Here is a 20774-nt window from a genome sequence, read left to right as displayed (position 1 = left end):
GTCTCAATAGGTACAACACTCAGATATTTTTTTTTGGGTGGCGGGGAGGCGGAAGCACTAACATTATCATAATTTTTCTAAAAATTGGCCTCATCTAAGGATGTACGTAGCTACGTACATACCTCTAAAAGATGCACAATATGCTTATTAAAAATTAAAAAATCAAATTCGTAGACCCATTTTTACCCTAAAAAATTTAGTTCAGAAATTTTCAAAGGAAATCGCATTTATCTATTATTTTTCTCGCCTTTTTTTCAAATAGGACAAGAAATAGGTATAATCTGCGAAATCTACGAACATGTCAAACACACTAGGTGTCGCTGGTGTCCCAATACATCACCTCCCATGACCGGTTTCACGTGAAGTCACGTGAGTCCCTTGATACAACCAACGGGCTCGAGAGTCGAGATACACCGGTCTATTAGGTTTGGGTAACTGGTTTACTTGACAAAACCTAGGCCTTTAACTTAAAAAAAAAAAACACAATAGGTAACAAACTTGACTTACCAAAAAAATATCCTCGATAAAATGCTAGCCTTCTGCTTGGGATTGACTGGTCTTTCTGATTCGTTTATCAATTCCATTTTAATAACTACGCGTAGAAGAAAACTAGTGCCAATACGCCATGGGTACCCTAGTAGATAAATAGTATAGTTCGAGTAAAATCAAATTCAAAACAAAACGCACGTTTCATCGTAATTTCACTACTTAGTATTTTGTATACCTAATAAGTTAACTGAACTAAACGCACATACCTAGTAAATGAAATTCTACACGTTGATCAATATTCCGAATAAGAGAGTAATTACTTTGCTGATAAGGTTTCGCGATTAGATTAGGAGACTCGGCAGCAGCTCGACAGGATACGGCAAGGTTGCCAAGTCTTCATTTTCATCTGGAGTTGAAATGTTGCGGTAAAAGGTCAAGATTTCCAGTGCCATCGACAACAATCAGAAAGTTGTCGGTGGTAGGAAAATTCTAGTTGTGGGCAGCTCCTCGAAATGATTTTCTACCTAGGTACCTTTCTTATCACTTTGATAAACATACTATAATATACTCGTATTATTCGTAGTCGAAGGTATCCGCGATTTTCTCCGCTCATCTGTGCATCTTTTTGAAAATTTAATTTGTCTAAATTAAATTCACGGGTAATTTCATCTACATAGATACTTAGGCCTCTCTATCTGCCTTTGCAGATGTTTCGTAAATTTCAGCATGACAATGTACTTTCAAAGCAAAACGTAATTTTTGGGGGAGGCTGCTTTCGGTCTACTAATCTCGGAACGGATCCGCAGGTATATTTTTGAAATCACGCGCGTTTTTAGTTGAGATTACTGAGCGTCTATCTTGGTACCTAATATAGGGGATAGTGAATATCTACACCACTATTTTCGAAAAAAAATTTGAACGCGGTTTACACTGTGAAGATGGGCATGGCGTGGCGTGGCGGTGGCGCTGTCGCGTTATTGTTTACTCGCATACACTCAATTAATTTAACGATCGAATACATCGTAAAATTTGTCAAAAATTCCCATATACAACGTGATAAATGTACGCAATTAATAGAGTGTCGATAACGATCCGCATTAACCGGCAACATGATATGCAATATTTTTCATTAAGTACCTATTATTTACACGCCGGCTATGTCGTGGTAATTAAGTACAAGTTAAATAAGTACCTATTATAAAAAAAAAGCCCCTCCCCTGCCGTCGTCGTATTTAACCTCATACTCCTGCACAGCATATATAAATCTATAGATAGATACCTATCTCATTGTGATAATTCTGCACCTAATGCATGTAGGTATTTAGATAGTACACGTCACACATACCTAGGTAGGTACATACATAGATAATATTAATAAACAACGCCAGACAGAGATCGAAACCAGAAGGACAAATGTAAATCTGTGTAGTGTACCGAGCACTAGCACATTTTTAGAAGGTCATGATGTTTGATTTTCACACCAAAAAAAAATCGTAGCAGTCTGCCGCTACGTAAGAGCCAAATTTTTGAGCCAGAAACATCGAGGGCTCTTGAACTACTCGCACCATCGCTTCGCTCCTGTGCTTCGCCTGTGTTGGGGGCCCCTGAACCCCCCTTGGGCTTCGCCCAACTCTCTCCTTACGCTGTCTCCTTCTTATATTCTCGGGAGGACTCCGTCCCCCTGCACCCCCCCCAGGCTTCGCCCAACTCTCTTCTTCCTCCTGCAAAAAGTATGGTAACAAACCTGTCTTGACCCTGAAACAGGTCAAATGGGGTTGGAAGGTTGAAACCGGAAAAAGGGTCTCCGGGTACATCCTTCCATTGTACTGTGAAAATTTGGACCCTTTAGGTCAATTTGGAGGGGCTACAGGCTGTCTAAAAAATTGAAAAATGTGTAAAACAGCAAAAAATCCACTTTTTTGACCCTGGAGAGAGGTCATATAGGGTTGGAAGGTTGAAACCTACAAAAGGCAGTTTGGATACATTCTCCCAAAGTACTGTGAAAATTTGGACCCTCTAGGTCAATTTGGAGGGGCTACAGGCTGTCTAAAAACTTATAAAACGCGTAAAATACCAAAAAAATCCACTTTTTTGACCATGGAGAGAGGTCAAATAGGGTTGGAAGGTTGAAACCTGCAATAATCACTCATGGGGCACCCTTCCATTGTATTCTGAGAATTTGGACCCTCTAGCTCAATTTTAGGGATGAAGGGGTCAAAAACTGGGGTCAAATGTGGTTTTTCCCACCTTAATCAGGGTGGGGATGATCTAGGAAGCTGAACTTTGGCTATGTTGATCACAATGGGGGTACTGACCCATGGTATGATTTTGGACCCTTTTCATCTATTTGGGGTCATATTATGCCCCTCCAAAAACATGACCTTTCTGTAAAAATGGGATTGGAAGGTTGAAACATGCAAAAAGCACTTTGGGTACATCCTCCCATTGTACTGTGAGCATTTGGACCCTTTAGGTCAATTTGAAGGGGCTGTAAGCTGTCTGAAAAATTGAAAAACACTTAATGGACCAAAAATCCACTTTTTGACCCTGGAGAGAGGTCAAATAGGGTTGGACGGTTGAAACCTGCAATAATCACTCATGGGGCACCCTTCCATTGTATTCTGAAAATTTGGACCGTCTAGATCAATTTTAGGGGTGAGGGGGTCAAAAATGGGGGGTAATGTGGTTTTTCCTGTCCTAATCGGAGTGGGGATGATCTAGGAAACTGAAATTTGGATATGTTGATCACAATGGAGGTACGGACCCATGGTATGATTTTGGATCCTTTTCATCTATTTGGGGTCATATTACGCCCCTCCAAAAAAATGACTTTTCTGTAAAAATAGGGTTGGAAGGTTGAAACCTACAAAAGGCACTTTGGATACATCCTCCCATTGTACTGTGAGAATTTGGACCCTCTAGGTCAATTTGGAGGGGCTGTAGGCTGTCTGAAAAATTGAAAAACATATAAAAAGGACCGAAAAACCACTTTTTGACCCCTGGAGAGAGGTCAAATAGGGTTGGAAGATTGAAACTTGCAATAATCACTAATGGGGCACCTTTCCATTGTATTCTGAAAATGTGGACCTTCTAGATCAATTTTAGGGGTGAGGGGGTCAAATGTGGTTTTTCTTACCTTAAATGGGGTCGGGATGACCTAAGAAGCTGAAATTTGGATATGTTGATCACAATGAGGGTACTGACTAATGGTATTATTTTAGACTCTTTTCATCAATTCGGGGTCATATTATGCCCCTCCAAAAAAAATGACCTTCCTGTAATTTTCAACTTTGACCCTTCAAACTGCGGGTGTCAATTTTAAGTTTCAAAAGAACCCCATTCCCTAAGTTTGAGTTGATTTGATCAATTAGAGCAGATTCCAGGTCATAAAATGTAAAAATGACCATCCTACTGAAACTTATATACGAGTAAATGTATATTATAAAATCTGACACGCCGGGAATCGTCTAGTGTGAGCTCAAAACGTCGTGAACTATCAAAATTTTTGACCCCCGACCTTTTTATCCAAAGTTGGGCCTACCGCAATAGCCATCATTTTTTACAAAAATTTGGCTTAAAAAACGCTTAAAATTTTACAGATGATGATGTTAAAATTGACACTTACCTACGTACTTTAGCTACTGCATTCATTTAAAATTTTAGGATTAAAATAAAATGTTGTATTGCTTCAACTACATACCTATCAACTACCCTATCTGACATTCTAAATTTATCACGATAGCGTACTAAGTACCTATATTGCGCGATAGATTTAACATGCAATATGTTATAATGTATCTTATTTGTTTGCTCGTTGATAGTCCTATATCAACGAGTCAACAACTTAAGCAATGATAACGTGACAAAGTCTTTCTTTCGGGGTTTTTTTTTCCTCTCCCGTGTATTTTTGTACTTTTATTTAATTTACAGATCGTGATTTTTCTTCACGCTGGCAGATGATAAATGTAGATAGTAGGTAAGGTACATTACTGAGTTGGATAGGTACTAAGTTGGGTCGTAATAAATATTCCCAGTCGTTCAAAAAAAAAGGGACTTGGTATAGTTCAACCTATTGAGCTTTCTAGACGAATTCCTTAAACTCTACAACCTTAGGTTCTTATACAATGTATATCTTTGCCTTTTGGTAAGACAGGCACGCTCATTATCATTACTAAGAATTAAGACGTTTTATAGGGTATAATCGCGAGGGAAAAGAATGTTGGAGGACTTTGACCTCATTCAGTAGTGGAGACTTTCACTTTGAGTTGAAATGGCTCAATTCCAGGTTCAGTGGGTTGAAGCGAAAAAACCAAAAATGCAAAAACATATCGCTTCAGTTTTTTAAATTTTTCAAAAAGAAAAAAAAATGAAAATTCATAAATTAGGTCTTTTGAATACGTTTTTACAGCGCCTTGGGAGGGGGATGAGTCATTAATGATGCAGAAACAAATTTCGTCAGTTTTTTAAATATAAATTGTCTACACAAACTGAAAATTCTCATTTTCATTGAATTAGGTAGTACCCATTTTTATTTTTTTATTACAATTTTTTGACATTATACATTTTTTAAAAATAGTTTTTTTTGATAATTTTTAAAAAGTGGTATTTCTCTTGCTTTTACCAGAGGTTTTTACGTTTGAAAATTGCAAATGGCAAAACAAAGAACATGAAAATGGGAACTATAAAATAATGAAGTAAAAATTATCTTGAGTAAATACCTACTCCTCTAGGAATTGTAACTATGCGCCAAAGATGGAAAATTTTCCTTCAAGTATTTATATCAAAATAAAAAAAAATTGAAAATAACACAATAAGACGACTAAAGCGACTCCAATAAATTACCCATCTCCCAAAAAGTCCTTTTTGGAAAAAAAAAATGTTTCACGCCTCGTTGCGTAAGAAATCATCGTACCTACGTACAATTATTTTGTATTTTATTCAGTATACATAAATTATACATACAGGTATAAAAATCACACGATACATTATTTTAACTTAATTTCGAATTCAACAAATGATACTGGTAATTTAATAATATCGACGATGATAATAGAATATAAGGTAATAATAAAAATAAAAAACGAAAACAAAAATATTTGATATGAAATATACATTTCAAAATAGGAAGGCAGGTAACGTAATTACCTGTGCGCCATATACATACGAAGACGGGTGAAAATAAAATTTCAATTTATCTTATCGACAACGTAAAAATAACAACACAGCAGTAAGGGTAATCGTACGTAAATATTAAATAATAAGTACGTAATTTATACTTATCAACACATATAGGGGAGTGGTCCTAACATACGAGTAAAATTAATCGCGAGAAGGAATTCTCAAATTGAGATCAAAATCAGATAATCGAGACACGATTATGTTATACACCTTGCTACGTAGTAAGTAAGTAGATAGGTAACAGCGTAAAATCGTATTCACTTCGCCTACTTGATAGATTCATCGATGGTAAATTTGAGCCAAGTGGAGTGGATCCGAAGATTTTATTTGAAAATTTTGGAATTCGTAGCTTTAAAATGTAGGTACCTAGATTGTATGTAGTTGAAGGAAATGTTACTAATAACGATTAATCGGACCTTTGACACTTGTATAAAAATAACTATTAACTAAATCATTTTTGTACCATCACTCGATATTTACAAAAATATTAGCCAAGTCAAAATGCAATTTGACCCTAAAATTATTGCAAACAAAGGTTTTTTTGGTGAATATTGTCTAGGGTGGTATGCTGAAAAACATACTAAAAGTCCCCGCCCCTACCCCACGAGCTAACCCTCCCCCTTGGATCAAAGCCCACCAAAATCAGTTTTTCGTCCAAAACTCCTGAAATATTGAATTTTGAGTAAAATGAGCTCAGTGATCATTTCATCTCCTCTCCAATACCTATCGAATGAGCTATCGACCAACTCCCTAGCCTAAAGGGGGTGGCGCTACGACCCCTCAAAGTGACGTGATTTTACATAATAATTTTACATTTTATGACTTGAGACTTGTAACCTGTTCTAATTGATAAAATGAAATCAAACTTGGGAAATGGGATTCCTTTGAGAGCCAGAGTTGATCCCTGGAGTGGGGAGGGTCAAAGTTGAAAATTACAGAAAGGTCATTTTTTTGGAGGGGCATAACATGACCCCAAATGGATGAAAAGGGTCCAAAATTATACCATCGGACAGTACCTCATCTGTGATCAACATATCCAAATTTCAGCTTCCTAGGTCATCCCCACCCCCATTTAAAGCGGAATTAAGGTGAAAATCCCCTTATTTTGCCCCTATTTTCGGTTTTTTCCATCTTAAAAAGTGTGGGGATGACCTAGGAAGCTGAAATTTGGATATGTTGATCACAATGGGGGTGCTGTCCGATGGTATGATTTTGGACCCTTTTCATCCATTTGGGGTCATGTTATGCCCCTCAAAAAAAATGACCTTTCTGTAATTTTCAACTTTGACCCTCCAGACTCCAGAGGTCAACTTTAGCTCCCAAAAGAATCCCATTCCCCAAGTTGGACTTCATTTCATCAATTAGAACAGGTTACAAGTCCCAAGTCATAAAATGTAAAATTATTAAAATCACGTCACTTTTAGGGGTCGTAGCGCCACCCCCTTGAGGCTAGAGAGTTGGTCGATAGCTCATTTGATAGGTATTGGAGAGGAGATGAAATGATCACTGAGCTCATTTTACTCAAAATTCAATATTTCAGGAGTTTTGGACGAAAAACTGTTTTTGGGGGGCTTTGATCCACTGGAGGGGGGGGGTTAGCTCGTGGGGTAGGAGCGGGGACTTTTAGTATGTTGTTCAGCATACCACCCTAGACAATATTTACCAAAAAAAACCTTCGTTTGCAATAATGTTTGGGTTCACCTATTTTTTTCTGCTATTTGACTGGGCTATATTGTTAATATTAATGAAAATGAAAATCTAATCGACGTAAGAGGAATCGATATCGAAACATCGACGAAATTCACAATCGAGTGCTCCGAATACTAATACAGGTGGGTAAAGTGGTTGCAAAAACGGCGAGCACGATTCGTTATCTCAAACGTAACTTTCTTGTAACTTGATGATATTGGTAGTGATGCTCAATTTTTTGAAAATACCGTCCGGCTTCTCGTAATCCTCGATGGATATTAAATTGACGAAACTTTTCTTTTTTGGCGTAGACGAAAGGCAGGCGTTCGGTGTAGGGGTCGAGAAACTGCCACCGCCACCGGCACCGGCACCACCACCGGTGCTAATACTAGTGCCAGTGGCGTTTCGTTGGCTGGAAAAGGTTAAACCGGTGGTGTTGGCGGAGGTTGTGGTAATGGTGCCGCGACGTCCTAAATGCACGCCGCAACCTCCGTTTTTGAAACCGCACAGTTTTCGAAATCCGTCTCTAAATTTGGAAGACATTAAATTATAAAGGATAGGATTAATGGCCGAATTTAAGTACAACATAAAACGGCAGAAGGACAAGACTTGATAATGCGCCTCGTATCCGTATAGACTCATGATGTTCCACTCGTACGGCACGAACATCAGCCACAATGTTAACGCTCGATATGGTAATAAGCATACGAAAAACGTAAACACCACGGTGCCTAACATCATCACGACCTGCAATTCGTAATGCAACGTGAGAAAATCTTTACAAGATTGAGATGAAATTTAGCCGGCTCACTGAGAGAGCACAATAGCACATATAGTACAAACCTCAGAATGAAATTTCAAGCTAACCTTATACTGGAGTTGGTTTTTCGAGTTTTTGGAAAATTTTCAAAAACGATAAAAATAATCAGCTCGTTGGAATACTAATTCCATAGATACATACCTAATTTGCTCACAAAAAGTGTAAATCTTGAGTTGAAAATTATCGAAAAATCGGCTCACGTATTAAAATGCTGAACTTAAGGTACTAAACAATAAACACTAATCCAAATGTGACAATTTTTGAGCTAATTTGAACCCTACATCGAAAATCGATACTTTTTTCCAGATATTTCAAATTGCTCCGGTAAGCATGATAGTAATCATCTTCAAGAGCTGAAAATTCAATCTTTTTTGCCTTCATCGTCGGTTAATCCAAAATTCGCCAAAAACCCAAAATTCAACTTTATCGATACCTAGCTCGAGGTATTGGTATAGAGGGAACAATCATCCTCCTTCAGTGAGCCAAATTCTTTAACAAATAAATCAACGCTTCGTACCTGTCTTCTATACCTTAAAGCTGAAGTATTCGAGTTAGGAGCTGCGATTCCTGGATTGGCCATCAAATGTTTAGCGATCGTAATGTACAACGCAGCTAATGTGATCAGAGGTAGAAAAAAGAACACCGTGATGGTACACAAGAAAAAGGTTCTCGTCCAGAATATATCCGATATGGTCCAACAAACGGGCACTTGTGTCGTCCCATCCGCGTACAGTTCGTATTCGAATTTCATCAACATCAGCATCGGACTGAAACAAAACATTCGTTTATTGGTCTAAGATATGTAGGTAATTTAAAAGAAACATGGATGGACGTTGGACGTACACACTACACAGTGCACACACACAGGTGTTTAGGCTTAATACAGACAAATACCGTATTAATAATAATGCCAGTCGAGGAGCTCGCATAAAGATCTATCTATTGCACCCCCCCCCCCGGTTGATCCTCCGGGCCAACTTTCTTCTTAAAGGGAAAGTCCTCAGAAATATTTATAGCCCTTGTTCTCAAAAAAAAGTGGCCCTACTTATAAAATGGCGGCCATTTTGATTGACAGGTGAGCCGAAATCGCAGATTTTGCGTTCCAGCATAGGACTTGCACGACATTTTTCAAACCGTACAAAGGTAGATCGAAAGATCAGGCAACAATTTATCACCAGTCAAAATTTCAAGTGCTAAAATGCCTTTTTTGATTTTTGGTGAATTTTTGAAAATCAAATTTAGGCCAAAAATGAGGGAAAAAATCAAAATTTTACCAAATTGACCAAGAAAGCTTAAATTTGAGATATACCCTATTTTCGACATACCAATTCGATTGAAAACCGTTTTAAACCGTTTTGAGCAGTTCTGGAGCCTCCAGCAGATTTTTGAAACTCGAAATTCCCACAAAATTTCATCAAACGGAATTGAAAAGCTGAAATTCATTCAGCAAACTAATTTCAATACGCTACAAGTCGACTGCAGGTAAATTTCAAGTTGTTTTGGAGCCTCCAGCGATTTTTTCAAAATTACTGGAGCCTCCAGAAGATTTTTGAAACTTGAAATTTGTACGGTTTAAAAAATTTCGTGCACGTTCGGTCCTATGATGGAACGCAAAATCTGCGATTTCGGCTGACCTGTCAATCAAAATGGTCGCTATTTTGTAAGTAGGGCCACTTTTTTTTAGGACAAGGGCTAGAAATGTTCCTTAAGACTCCTTCTTTAAGAAAAGTGTTGTCCTGGAGGATCACCGGGGGGATGCAATAGATCATTATGCGAGCTCCCCAACTATGCGTCGTATTCGCGCCGGCTAATACCCATCAAGCAATGAGGCAAAATAGTTTTTCGTAATAGAGTTGTCCTTAGAAAGAGCTTTTTTGAATTTTTTAAAATTTTGTCAAAAATGAACTTCAGCCTCAGAAGTTCCAGTTACGGAGGTTTTATGTCATTCTATTTTGATCTAGCTCAGTATTGTTTAAAGTGAAGGGTGTGAGTTCAAAAGGTTCCTTCGTGAGCGTATCCTATTTTATTCTCAACAACCAAGAATTATTACCTGCCAATTTCTACCATTTTCTTTTAAATTTCTCCCTGTCCTGATAGTCCGGCATATGACAATAGGAGTAATTGCACCCCCCCCCCCTCGCCGATCCTCCGGGACAACTTTTTTCTTGAAGGGGACATCCTAAAGAACATTTTAAAGCAAACTTGCCCAAAAAAAAGTTGGCCTTACTTACAAAATGGCGGCCATTTTGATTGACAGGTCAGCCGAAATCGCTGATTTTGCGTTTCAACATAGGACTTGCACGAAATTTTTCAAACCTTACAAAAGTAGATCGAAAGATCATGCAAAAATTCATCACTTGTCAAAATTTCAAGTGCTAAAGTGCGTTTTTCGATTTTTGGTGAATTTTTGAAAATCGAATTTAGGCCAAAAATGAGGGAAAAAATCAAAATTTTACCCAATTGACCAAGAAAGCTGAAATGTGGGATATACACTATTTTCGACATGCCAAATCGATTGGAAACGGTTTCAACCCGTTTTGAGCAGTTTTGGAGCTTCCAGCAGATTTTTGAAACTCGAAATTCCCACAAAATTCCCTCAAGTTGGAGTTGTAAAGCTGAAATGTATTCTAAAAAGTAAATTCAATACGCTACGAAATACTGCAGGTGGATTAAAAATGGTTTTGGAGCCTCCAGCGACTTTTTAAAAATTCTTAAAGCCTCCAGCAGGTTTTTAAAACTTTAAATTTTCACAAAATTTCATCAAAATGGAGATGTAACGCTGAAATTTACTCTACACTCCAATTTTAACACCCTCTGAGGCTGACTTCAGGTGAGTTCAAGTTATTTTAGAGCCTCCGGGGACTTTTTTGAAAATTACTGGAGCCTCCAGTAGATTTTTGAAACTTGAAATTCCCGCAACATTAATTTATCAAATGGTGTTGGTAAGCAGAAATTTACTTCGCAGACTACATGGTGGTTTCAAATGGTTTTGAAGCTTCCATCTACTTTTAGGAAATTTCAATTTTCCAAAAAAACGCCATACAACCGTTCAAAAAGTCGCTGGAGGCTCCAAAATGACTTGAAATCCACCAGCAGTCAACTTCGTAGTGTATTGAAATTAGTTTGCAGAATAAATTTCGACTCTCCATCTCAGTTTGATGAAATTTTGGGGAAATTTCAAGTTTCAAAAATCTACTGGAGGCTCCAGTAATTTTTAAAAAAGTCGCTGGAGGCTCCAAAACGACTTGAAATTCACCTTCAGTACTTCGTAGCGTGTTGAAATTAGTTTTTAGAATAAATTTCAGCTTTATACAACTCCAATTTGATGGAATTTTGTGGGAATTTCGAGTTTCAAAAATCTGCTGGAGTCTCCAGAACCGCTCAAAACGGGTTGAAACCGTTTCCAATCGATTTGGCATGTCGAAAATGGTGTATACGCCAAATTTAAGTTTTCTTGGTCAATTTGGTAAAATTTTGATTTTTTCCCTCATTTTTGGCCTAAATTGGATTTTCAAAAATTCACCAAAAATCGATAAACGCACTTTAGCACTTGAAATTTTGACAGGTGATACATTTTTTCATGATCTTTCGATCTACTTTTGTAAGGTTTGAAAAATTTCGTGCAAATCCTATGTTGAAACGCAAAATCTGCGATTTCGGCTGACCTGCCAATCAAAATGACCGCCATTTTGTAAGTATATAAGGCCAACTTTTTTTGGGGGAAGTTTTGCTTTAAAATGTTCCTTAGGATGTCCTCTTCAAGAAAAAAGTTGTCCTGGAGGATCTGCGGGGGGGGGGTGCAATTACTCCTATTCTCATATGCCGGACTATGATGCATGTTGCGAATGCTCGAGTAAAAGAGAAATGGAGTATCAGACACCGCAACGTATACGAGTATAGGTAGTCAGCAGGTTTTCGGCCTTTGGCACGTGTTACAAATTTTAAGCGTGCGGCTTTGCCATTGTTAAGTATAGGAAAATAAGACCAACACCGTGGGTTAACTAAAATTAATAATGACGTAAAAATAGCTATAGTATCAGTTATCGTTATACCAAATAAAATATCCACAATTCAATTTGCTAAACCATCGTGCAGGCGAGCAATTAAAATCCTCACCACTTTTAAGTGAATAAAAATTGACGAGAAATTTGCATTTGTGTGGATACATTTGTAGTCATCCGGTATAGGCAACCAAGTGAGTAGGTTGGTTGGTTTGGTACATACGTATTACGTACATAAATAGGTAGTTAGAATGGGGGATAGATAGGTAAAAGGAACGCAATACACGTGTACGGATGAGAGCAATTTTTCAGTAAATAAATTTCATTCGCTATTAACTATAACCGCGTGCACAAACAACGCGTTATTAGTGAAGAATCAAAGTGATGGCCGACTGAAACATCTATTGACCACGCGATAAGATACGTACATTATTATTCACGCTCGCTTACGCAACTTGAACAGGCCCAAACGTAGCAACTTCGGTGTGTAGGGTGAGTTTGGGTTAATCGACTAGAAAACTATTCGTTTTTCAGTTTTCTTCAAGATTTTCCGCCGAAGCGAAGCCAGTTCGAACTTGAGAAAAGGGGTTGATTTTCAGCAGCGCCCTCATCCCCACCCAACCACCCATCAGCATGTGATGTTCACTGTTCTGCTCTTTGATGAGGATTGAAAACATGATTATAAGTAGGTATGTACTTACTACTTACACACACACACAACTACAAATCTATTATTAACTATCATCACCATCACCATAATTACTACAAAAGAGACATAACCACCAAAGCAAAAGGAAAACCATTTGTTAAATTGCGATCCAACCAAGTTAGTAGTGCGCGTAAAAATCCACAACCAGATGCTCGAAAAATGGAGCGAAAAATTCAACGTAAAATCATACCTGATGTTTGAGTTACTTATTGGTAAACAGAAAAACCAACTACTTAAGTAATTAAGAACTGCATTAATTCTGTCAACCAATAAATAGAGTACAGAAAAAGCCTGCTTCTGCAAATTAATCTTCCGATAAGCGCCATCTCAGGACTAATTGATGTTTTTTTACATTAATTGTGACGCGCATGATTCGATTAGCTCCTAATCTAATTTCGCAAAATCATATTATATTATTAATTGGAAAAGATTAAATTGAAACTGACTACTCATGTAGGTAGGTAATGGGTATCTACATTAGCTTCATAGCATCCAACGAGAATGAATAAGAATCATAAAAATGTGTAACTACTACATAGGTACCTGTGTAAAGAAAATATACTTAAGTAAAATTATACAGTTTACGAGCGTAGAATGCGTTGTTAGGTAAGTTCAATAGGATGCCTAGATATTATTAACTCCCTTTGCCCCCTTTGCCAATTAAATTTGAAAAACGTCAACAAAACTGGTGTTTTAGCTGTACTTTTTTTCAAACACTCCCAATTTTTCCCAAATCATAAAATATAAAACTTTTAAAATTGAGTTATAGGATATCTACTTTTCCAGTAAAATTGACGAAAACTCGTTTCTCAGCAATTAATCTATATGTACTATCCGAAACTGAATATATTATCACTACCAGACGATCAGGAGCCTTTTATGAGACCCAAGTACATATATTTTGGTTCTGTTTTTAAAATCCTGCCGAAGACGTGAAAACTGATGAAGACACAGATAATTCCGTTTCCACTTTTTATTTCCTTCCGAGATATTTAATTCAAAAACCCATTATTTTAATCGCAGTCGGACATCTCGAGCGTGTTTTGTTGACCAGAATTAAGATTTTCAGAAAAACTGAAACATTGAAAACGGTAAAATTGGCCAGAAGTCGCACCTAACCCATGGTAAAGTTTTCTCTTACCTATTATCCATATATAGACGAGTTAAACTGGAATTTTACTAGGCCCATTTCCAAGACCTCTAGCCGATGGTACAATAATTCTCAATGCTTTGTTTTATTGAAGGGAGGGGGGAAGAAGGTTGATTAGAATTCACACTCGAAGTACGTAAATATCAGACTGAATGCGAGATAGTTGAGAAACAATTCACAGAAAGTGTTCCAATTTTTGTATAGGTACTTGCATACCTATACCTAAGTGACTTTTTTGAAAATCAAGTAGGTACCTACCTATTCATATTAAAAATTACCTATTCGGTATTTTTTGAAATTTTGTTATTCGACATTTTATTTTCTCTACCGACTCGCAACATTAAAAAAATTCGTATGAAACACTTTCGAGTTCAAGTAGCCGAGATGTGTAAACTTTTTCTACAAACTAATTTAGTACCTACTTATAGTCGTAAGTTCTTTTTGTTAGCGCTATCAGCTGATTTGATTCTTATGGTAAATTTTTAAGTGCGAATTCCAACTTGCATATACCTACTCGCCGCCGCTGATATGTCGACTAGACACGCCTTTTCATAGTTCACTGCCGAATTCTAGCGTTTATTCGCGTACAATGAAGAAAGTAGCCTGTTTTTGACTTATTTATTTGTATGCACCTATTCTATACGCTTTAAAAACCAACCTGCCCTATTAAAAACACCAACATTTGTACGTGTATTGGGGGAAAAAAAGAAGAAAAAAAACGTCGACCGAATTTTACAGTAAGAGTGTGTACTATATAAATAGGTAGATGAACTATGCGAAATGTTCCATTCAAATTTATTATAGAGACAATAAAGCGGAAAGAAAATTTTTGCTACCCTATGGTAGATGGTAGTAGACTTTCGGTGCCTATTTTTAGGCGAATTTTTGCACAAACACACTAGGTACACCAAACTACCTATATTATATGGATGATGCAGTTTTTTCGGTAATTTTAAATCCTTTGCCTGCAATATTTTGAACTAGGTACTTAATAAATCCACAAATCATTCTCAGATTCGCGTTTAAAGGGTTGGATTACCCTTACGGTGTAGGTAAGTATAGAAATACATACTTCATTTCGTAGCTAATTTTGCGAAAATAATACCTATATTCATACCTTATAAAAACAAATATATTTTTTATTAATTTCTAAAAAGTCACCAGAAGGCCAAAAATGAACTTACTCGTATAAGCTCATAACATTTTGGTTACTGGGTCATTCCACGTCAATTCGACCAAGAAGTGGTAAGGGGATCGGCGATTTTTTTGAAATTTTTCTGTGGAAAGACCTTCCGAAGGGATGACCAATGGCGCAAATCCCAGCCCTCTAGCCCTTTTTTAAAGGCTGCTAGGGGATATCAAAGTTTTCAGTGAACTTAAAATATCATCCATTTCAGCAGTGGATTAGGTACTCGATAATCGCGATACCTACGAAAATGGATTTTTTTCCCAATAGTTAGGGGGTTTGAAAGGCCTTTTGGTGATATCATAAAAATCAGTGTTGCCACTTTTTTTTCGTACAAAAAATTAGCTTGAAAAGTTTCAAAACGTAATTTTCATATCGTTCCGACTCTCAAAAATTCTGAAAAAAATATATTATGGACAACTTTCATGCTGAACAACATATAAAAAATTGAGATGGTAACTTGTAACAAAGTCGATTTAAAAAAATTTTAACTTTGCGAAAAAATGTGATTTTTTGATTTAAAACATGAAAAAAAGTTTTGATTGGTAAAGTTGACCCATTTGACCCCTATTTTCACGTATCTGTTGAAAAAGTTGAAAAACCCCTTTCACTCCATGAAATGAACTCATCACAAAAAAATCAAAATTCGAAAAAATTCCATTTTCAATTCCAAACACACTGATTTTTATATGACCCAACCAACCAATGGCTGTACCAAAGAAGGATGAACATCATAAGTGAAGAGATACTAAAAAGCCAGGACATAGAAGCAGAATGGAAAAATATCAAATCCATTGTGACAAAAGCGGCCAAAGAAAGCTTAGGAACGGTTCCTTGCAGAATCAGGGCAAAGTGAATAAAGAATGGGGACAACAAAATCCAAGAACTCATAGAAAAGAAAAGATAGGCATTTAGAAAATTCATGAGCACCAAAAGTGAGGTTGATGGTGAAGAATATTGAAAACAGTCGGCAAAAGTCAAGAGAAAGTCTAGGAAATTACAGAGAGAGAGCTGGGAAAATTTCATCACATTCCTGGACTTCTGGAGCATGACACATACAAGTTATGGCCAAAGGTGTATAAGCTTATAAGGAGAATTGACACAACTTTTAATAAAACAGTAGGTTTGCCAAAAATTAAAATCAATTATGCAAAGGAATATTTTGAAGAACTCTGGAGTGATGAAAAACAGCAAAAAATGCAAAAGCTCCAGGAGAAGATGGCTTACCAACAGAATTGTACAAATACGCAAGTGGTGAATTTAAAAGAAGACTGCTGGAATTCCTAAATAGGATGTACTTACCAAGAAGAAAAGGTACCTAAAGAATTCAAAATAGCAATTGTAATACCACTGTTCAAGAAAGGTGATATGTCAAACCTGAAAAACTGCCGAGGAATAAGTCTACTCAACACCTGCTACAAGATATATAATGCGAAAATACTGGCAAAACAACCGGCAGACCATGCAGAAGAAAAGTTGTCAGAAAGTCAAAATGGATTTAGAAAAGAAAGATCATGCACTGACGCAAGTTATACATTAAAACTACTGATGGAAAAAAGGATCAAATACAACCTAGAAACACACATGTGCTTTATAGACCTGGAAAAAGCATAATTATGATAGGGTCAATAGAAAAAAACTGTTTGAAGTCCTAAAAGATGAAGAAATAACATATAAAATGCGAAAGGTAATAAACAGCATATATGAGAACACTAGAATAAGAGTACGAATCGGAAATAAACTCTCAGAACAAGCAGAAATAAATAGAGGAGTTCACCAGGGATGCCCACTGTCATGTGTTTTATTCAACATGTACATGGATCACATGGTAAAAGAATGGCAGAAAATGAAGCCAAAAGGAATCAAAACAGACAGAAGGCAAGAAATATCAACAGTGCTATTCGCGAATGATCAAGCAGTAATAGCCAAAACAGAAGATGGCCTACAGAGATCAATGTACAATCTAACAAAGACATCAGGAAAATATGATATGAGAATATCATCAGAGAGAACAAAGACAATGGCCTTCAAAAGAAAGGAACCAGTAAGAAGCAAGATTGTAATTAATGGAAAAATCATCAAACAGGTCAATAATTGAAGGGCTAATTGTGAAAGTCGCCTTAGTCAGAAGCAGTTTTTGTACAAATCAATGAAAACGTTGTTGTCCTACTTCAATGGTACCTAATGTAAAAAATTTATGGTCAAGTATTAAAAAAACATCTTCAACTATCCAAGAATGCATTACAATACTCATTTTTCCCTTTAAAATTTATGAAATATGAAAAAAAAAATGTTTAAAGTTGTGTGAACAAAAAAATGACTAAGGCGACTTTCACCATTAGCCCTTCAATTTCAAATACCTGGGAAACACAATATCATACCAGGGAGAAGTAGATGTTGGTGGAAAGATTTCAAAGTTCCTGAGAGTCACAGGACTGAAAATAGGACCCTGAGAAGCAGTAAGGTGTGAAAAGAAACAAGATTGAAGGTGTACAATACCCTAGCAATACCAATGATGACTTATGGAAGCGAGGTATGGGCACTGAAGTAATATGATAAAAGAAGAATAACGGCAGCCGAGATGAAGTTCATGAGGAGAATGGCAGGGGTGACTCTCAGAGACAGAGTCCCATCTGAGAAAATAACAGCAGATCTCGGTGTGAAGCCACGTCATGAAGAAGATAAAACAGTATAGGAAAGATTGGAGAAATCATGTCCAAAGGATGGAGGAAACAAGACCACCAAAACAGGTCCTCCAATATACTCCAACGGGGTAGAGAAGCAGAGGGCGACCAAGGAGGAAACTCACTGATACCTCAGGCTCATCCTCAACAGGTTCCATACCATAGCAGACAGGCCAACAAGCTCACCGCTTTTCAAAACCCCTAACTATTGGGGAAAAAATCCATTTTGGTAGGTATCGCGGATTATCGAGTAATCCACTGCTGAAATGGATGATGTTTCAAGTTCACTGAAAACTTTGACACCCCCTAGCAGCCTTTAAAGAGGGGCTGGAGGGCTGGGATTTGCGCCATTGGTCATCCCTTCGGAAGGTCTTTCCACAGAAAAAATTTCAAAAAATCGCCGACCCTCCTCCTTACCACTTCTTGGTCGAATTGACGTGGAATGAGCCGACAGGGTTTTTAGGATCCGTTATTCTTTTGATCTAATTTTGTTTCATACTAATTTGTGGTTTATTTGTAGAACTGTCACTAGCCCACTAGACCAAACGAATGATACGATAAAAATGAAAATCAATACAACCGAAAGTAAGAATGAAACTTTATTTTGGGTAGGTACGAAATGGTAATTTATTAAATATATAAACGTGAATTGCGCTTAAAATAAAATACGAGAGCAAATTTCGTATCCTACGCCTTATACATGCGCTAATTTGCGCAATGGTGTCTTGTGTGTGGAGCCCAAAGCTCGTACTGCCACGAAATGCACTCGTGCCAATTACATATTTCCCGATGCAAATTTTGCACTTCTCCAATATGATCAATGTAGGACTGCAATTGGCTCCAGTTTGAAATATCGCGATGGAAAATGATGGACGGACAGTAACACGTAGGTACGCGTATTACAGAGCTCACTTTAAGCAAGCAAGCTTTCGAAGGTTTGACTAGGCTAGCATACACTCGAGTATGTGGTGAATGTGAATAAATCCGGGTAAATGGATAGCATCGGCATCCGCACAACTTCACACGAAACTTTCGGGTTGATCGGTAAAGTGAAAAATAGCGGTGGTTCGAGGACGAATGCTGTGCGTGATCGCATCTTCATCGGCATTAGCTGCGGAACAAGAATGGACGTCGTTGTGATCATTGTCGACAATAATTTCGGCGGAGGTAACGGTACCGGTAGCGGTGGGCAGCTCATCGAGCTTGGCATTCAGGAATCCATTTCTACGATGGCGCGACTGCTGGTGCAGATCGGCGGATCTGCCGGACCTCAATAGCAACGACGAACCGGTCCTCGCCAATATGGTAACTTTGGTACTAGAATGCGATAAAGTTGTGCTTAACGTATTGCTGTAGCGAAGACGGCCTCGACGACGACGACGATGAAATCCGCCCAAGCTTCCTCCGCCACCACCACCGCTACTGCTACTGCTGCCACCGCCGCCGCCTCCACCCGCAGCTGCTCGCAAAACCCGAGGAATCAAGTTTTTGAAACCTTGCCGAAACTTGGACGACATCAAGTTATACAGTATCGGATTAATGGCCGAATTCAAATACAACATGATCCGGCAGGAGAACAGGATGTGGTAGTAATTGTCCATCTGTACGTTGGGCTGGTAGTCGCCCGGCGCCAGTATGATCCACAGCGTGAACACCCTAAACGGTAGTAGACACAAGAAGAAGGCCACCACCACCGTAATCAGCATGGCTACGACCTGTTTACGAGCTCGAACGTTGAAAGCGCTTTCCGAGCAGTTGGTGCCCGGATCGGCCATCAAATGTCGCGCGATCACCCAGTACATGAAAATCAACAACACAAACGGGCCCAAGTAAAATATCGTATTGATGACTAGGAAGTAGAACATGGGCCAGAAAGTATCGGCTTTCGTGAAGCACACAGGAACCATAGAACCGTCCACGTATTCCATAATTTGATATTTTGAGATCATTGCGATTGGACTGAAACACAAATATTACCATCTAGAATAACGCCTCACGCGACTTACTCTTATAGTCCGGCATATGACAATAGGAGTAATTCCACTCCTCCCCGCCGATCTTCCGGGACAATAAAGGGGACATCCTAAGGAACATTTTAAAGCCAACTTGCCCAAAAAAAAGTTGGCCTTACTTACAAAATGGCGGCCATTTTGATTGACAGGCCAGCCGAAATCGCAGATTTTGCTTTTCAACATAGGACTTGCAAGAAATTTTTCAAACCTTACAAAGGTAGATCGAAAGATCATGCAAAAATTTATCACCAGTCAAAATTTCAAGTGCTAGAGTGCGTTTTTCGATTTTTGGTGAATTTTTGAAAATCCAATTTAGGCCAAAAATGAGGGAAAAAATCAAAATGTTACCAAATTGACCAAGAAAGCTGAAATTTGGGATATACTCTATTTTCGACATGCCAAATCGATTGGAAATGGTTTCAACCCGTTTTAAGTAGTTCTGAAGCCTCCAGCAGTTTTTTGAAACTCGAAATTCCGACAAAATTCTATTAAATTGGAGTTGTAAAGCTGAAATTTATTCTAAAAACTGATTTCAATACGCTACGAAGTACTGACGGTGAATTTCAAGTCGTTTTGGATCCTCCAGCGACTTTTTGAAAATTCCTGAAGCCTCCAGCAGATTTTTGAAACTTTAAATTTTCACAATACTTCATCAGATGGAGATGAAAAGCTGAAATTTACTCTACACTCCAATTTTAACACCCTCTGAAGACGACTTCAGGTGGGTTCAAGTAATTTTAGGGCCTCCAGCGACTTTTTTTGAATATTACTGGAGCCTCCGGCAGATTTTTGAAAGCTTGAATTTTCACAAAATTTCATCAAATTGAAGTTGTAAATCTAAAATTTATTCTAAAAA

General features: G+C 37.8%; 2 protein-coding genes across 3 annotated transcripts in view; both read right to left on the bottom strand.

The window, feature by feature from the left end:
* LOC135839749 (ATP-binding cassette sub-family C member 4-like) overlaps positions 1-919 on the bottom strand; it is a 41230-nt gene extending 40311 nt beyond the window's left edge. The window contains exons 1-2 of one of the 2 annotated variants that reach the window (XM_065355924.1): positions 756-919; positions 508-634 (exon numbers count right to left, since the gene is read on the bottom strand). In XM_065355924.1, coding sequence (XP_065211996.1) covers positions 508-584 — 77 coding nt within the window. In that variant the 5' untranslated portion in view covers positions 585-634; positions 756-919. The other variant, XM_065355923.1, reaches the window with a different exon arrangement.
* A 4461-nt stretch (positions 920-5380) lies between these two features.
* Positions 5381-20774, bottom strand: part of LOC135840669 (uncharacterized) — a 122323-nt gene continuing 106929 nt past the window's right edge. Inside the window, exons 4-8 of the mRNA XM_065357296.1 lie at positions 18932-19865; positions 18406-18442; positions 13077-13212; positions 8694-8943; positions 5381-8103 (exon numbers count right to left, since the gene is read on the bottom strand). Of these exons, the coding sequence (XP_065213368.1) occupies positions 7543-8103; positions 8694-8943; positions 13077-13212; positions 18406-18442; positions 18932-19865 (1918 nt within the window). The 3' untranslated portion in view covers positions 5381-7542. The remainder of the gene's footprint in view (positions 8104-8693; positions 8944-13076; positions 13213-18405; positions 18443-18931; positions 19866-20774) is intronic.

Source organism: Planococcus citri, chromosome 3 (assembly GCF_950023065.1).
Source record: "Planococcus citri chromosome 3, ihPlaCitr1.1, whole genome shotgun sequence".
Taxonomy (NCBI): Eukaryota; Metazoa; Arthropoda; class Insecta; order Hemiptera; family Pseudococcidae; genus Planococcus; species Planococcus citri.
The sequence above is the reverse complement of the archived record's forward strand: the minus strand, read 5'-3'. Positions and strand labels throughout refer to the sequence as shown.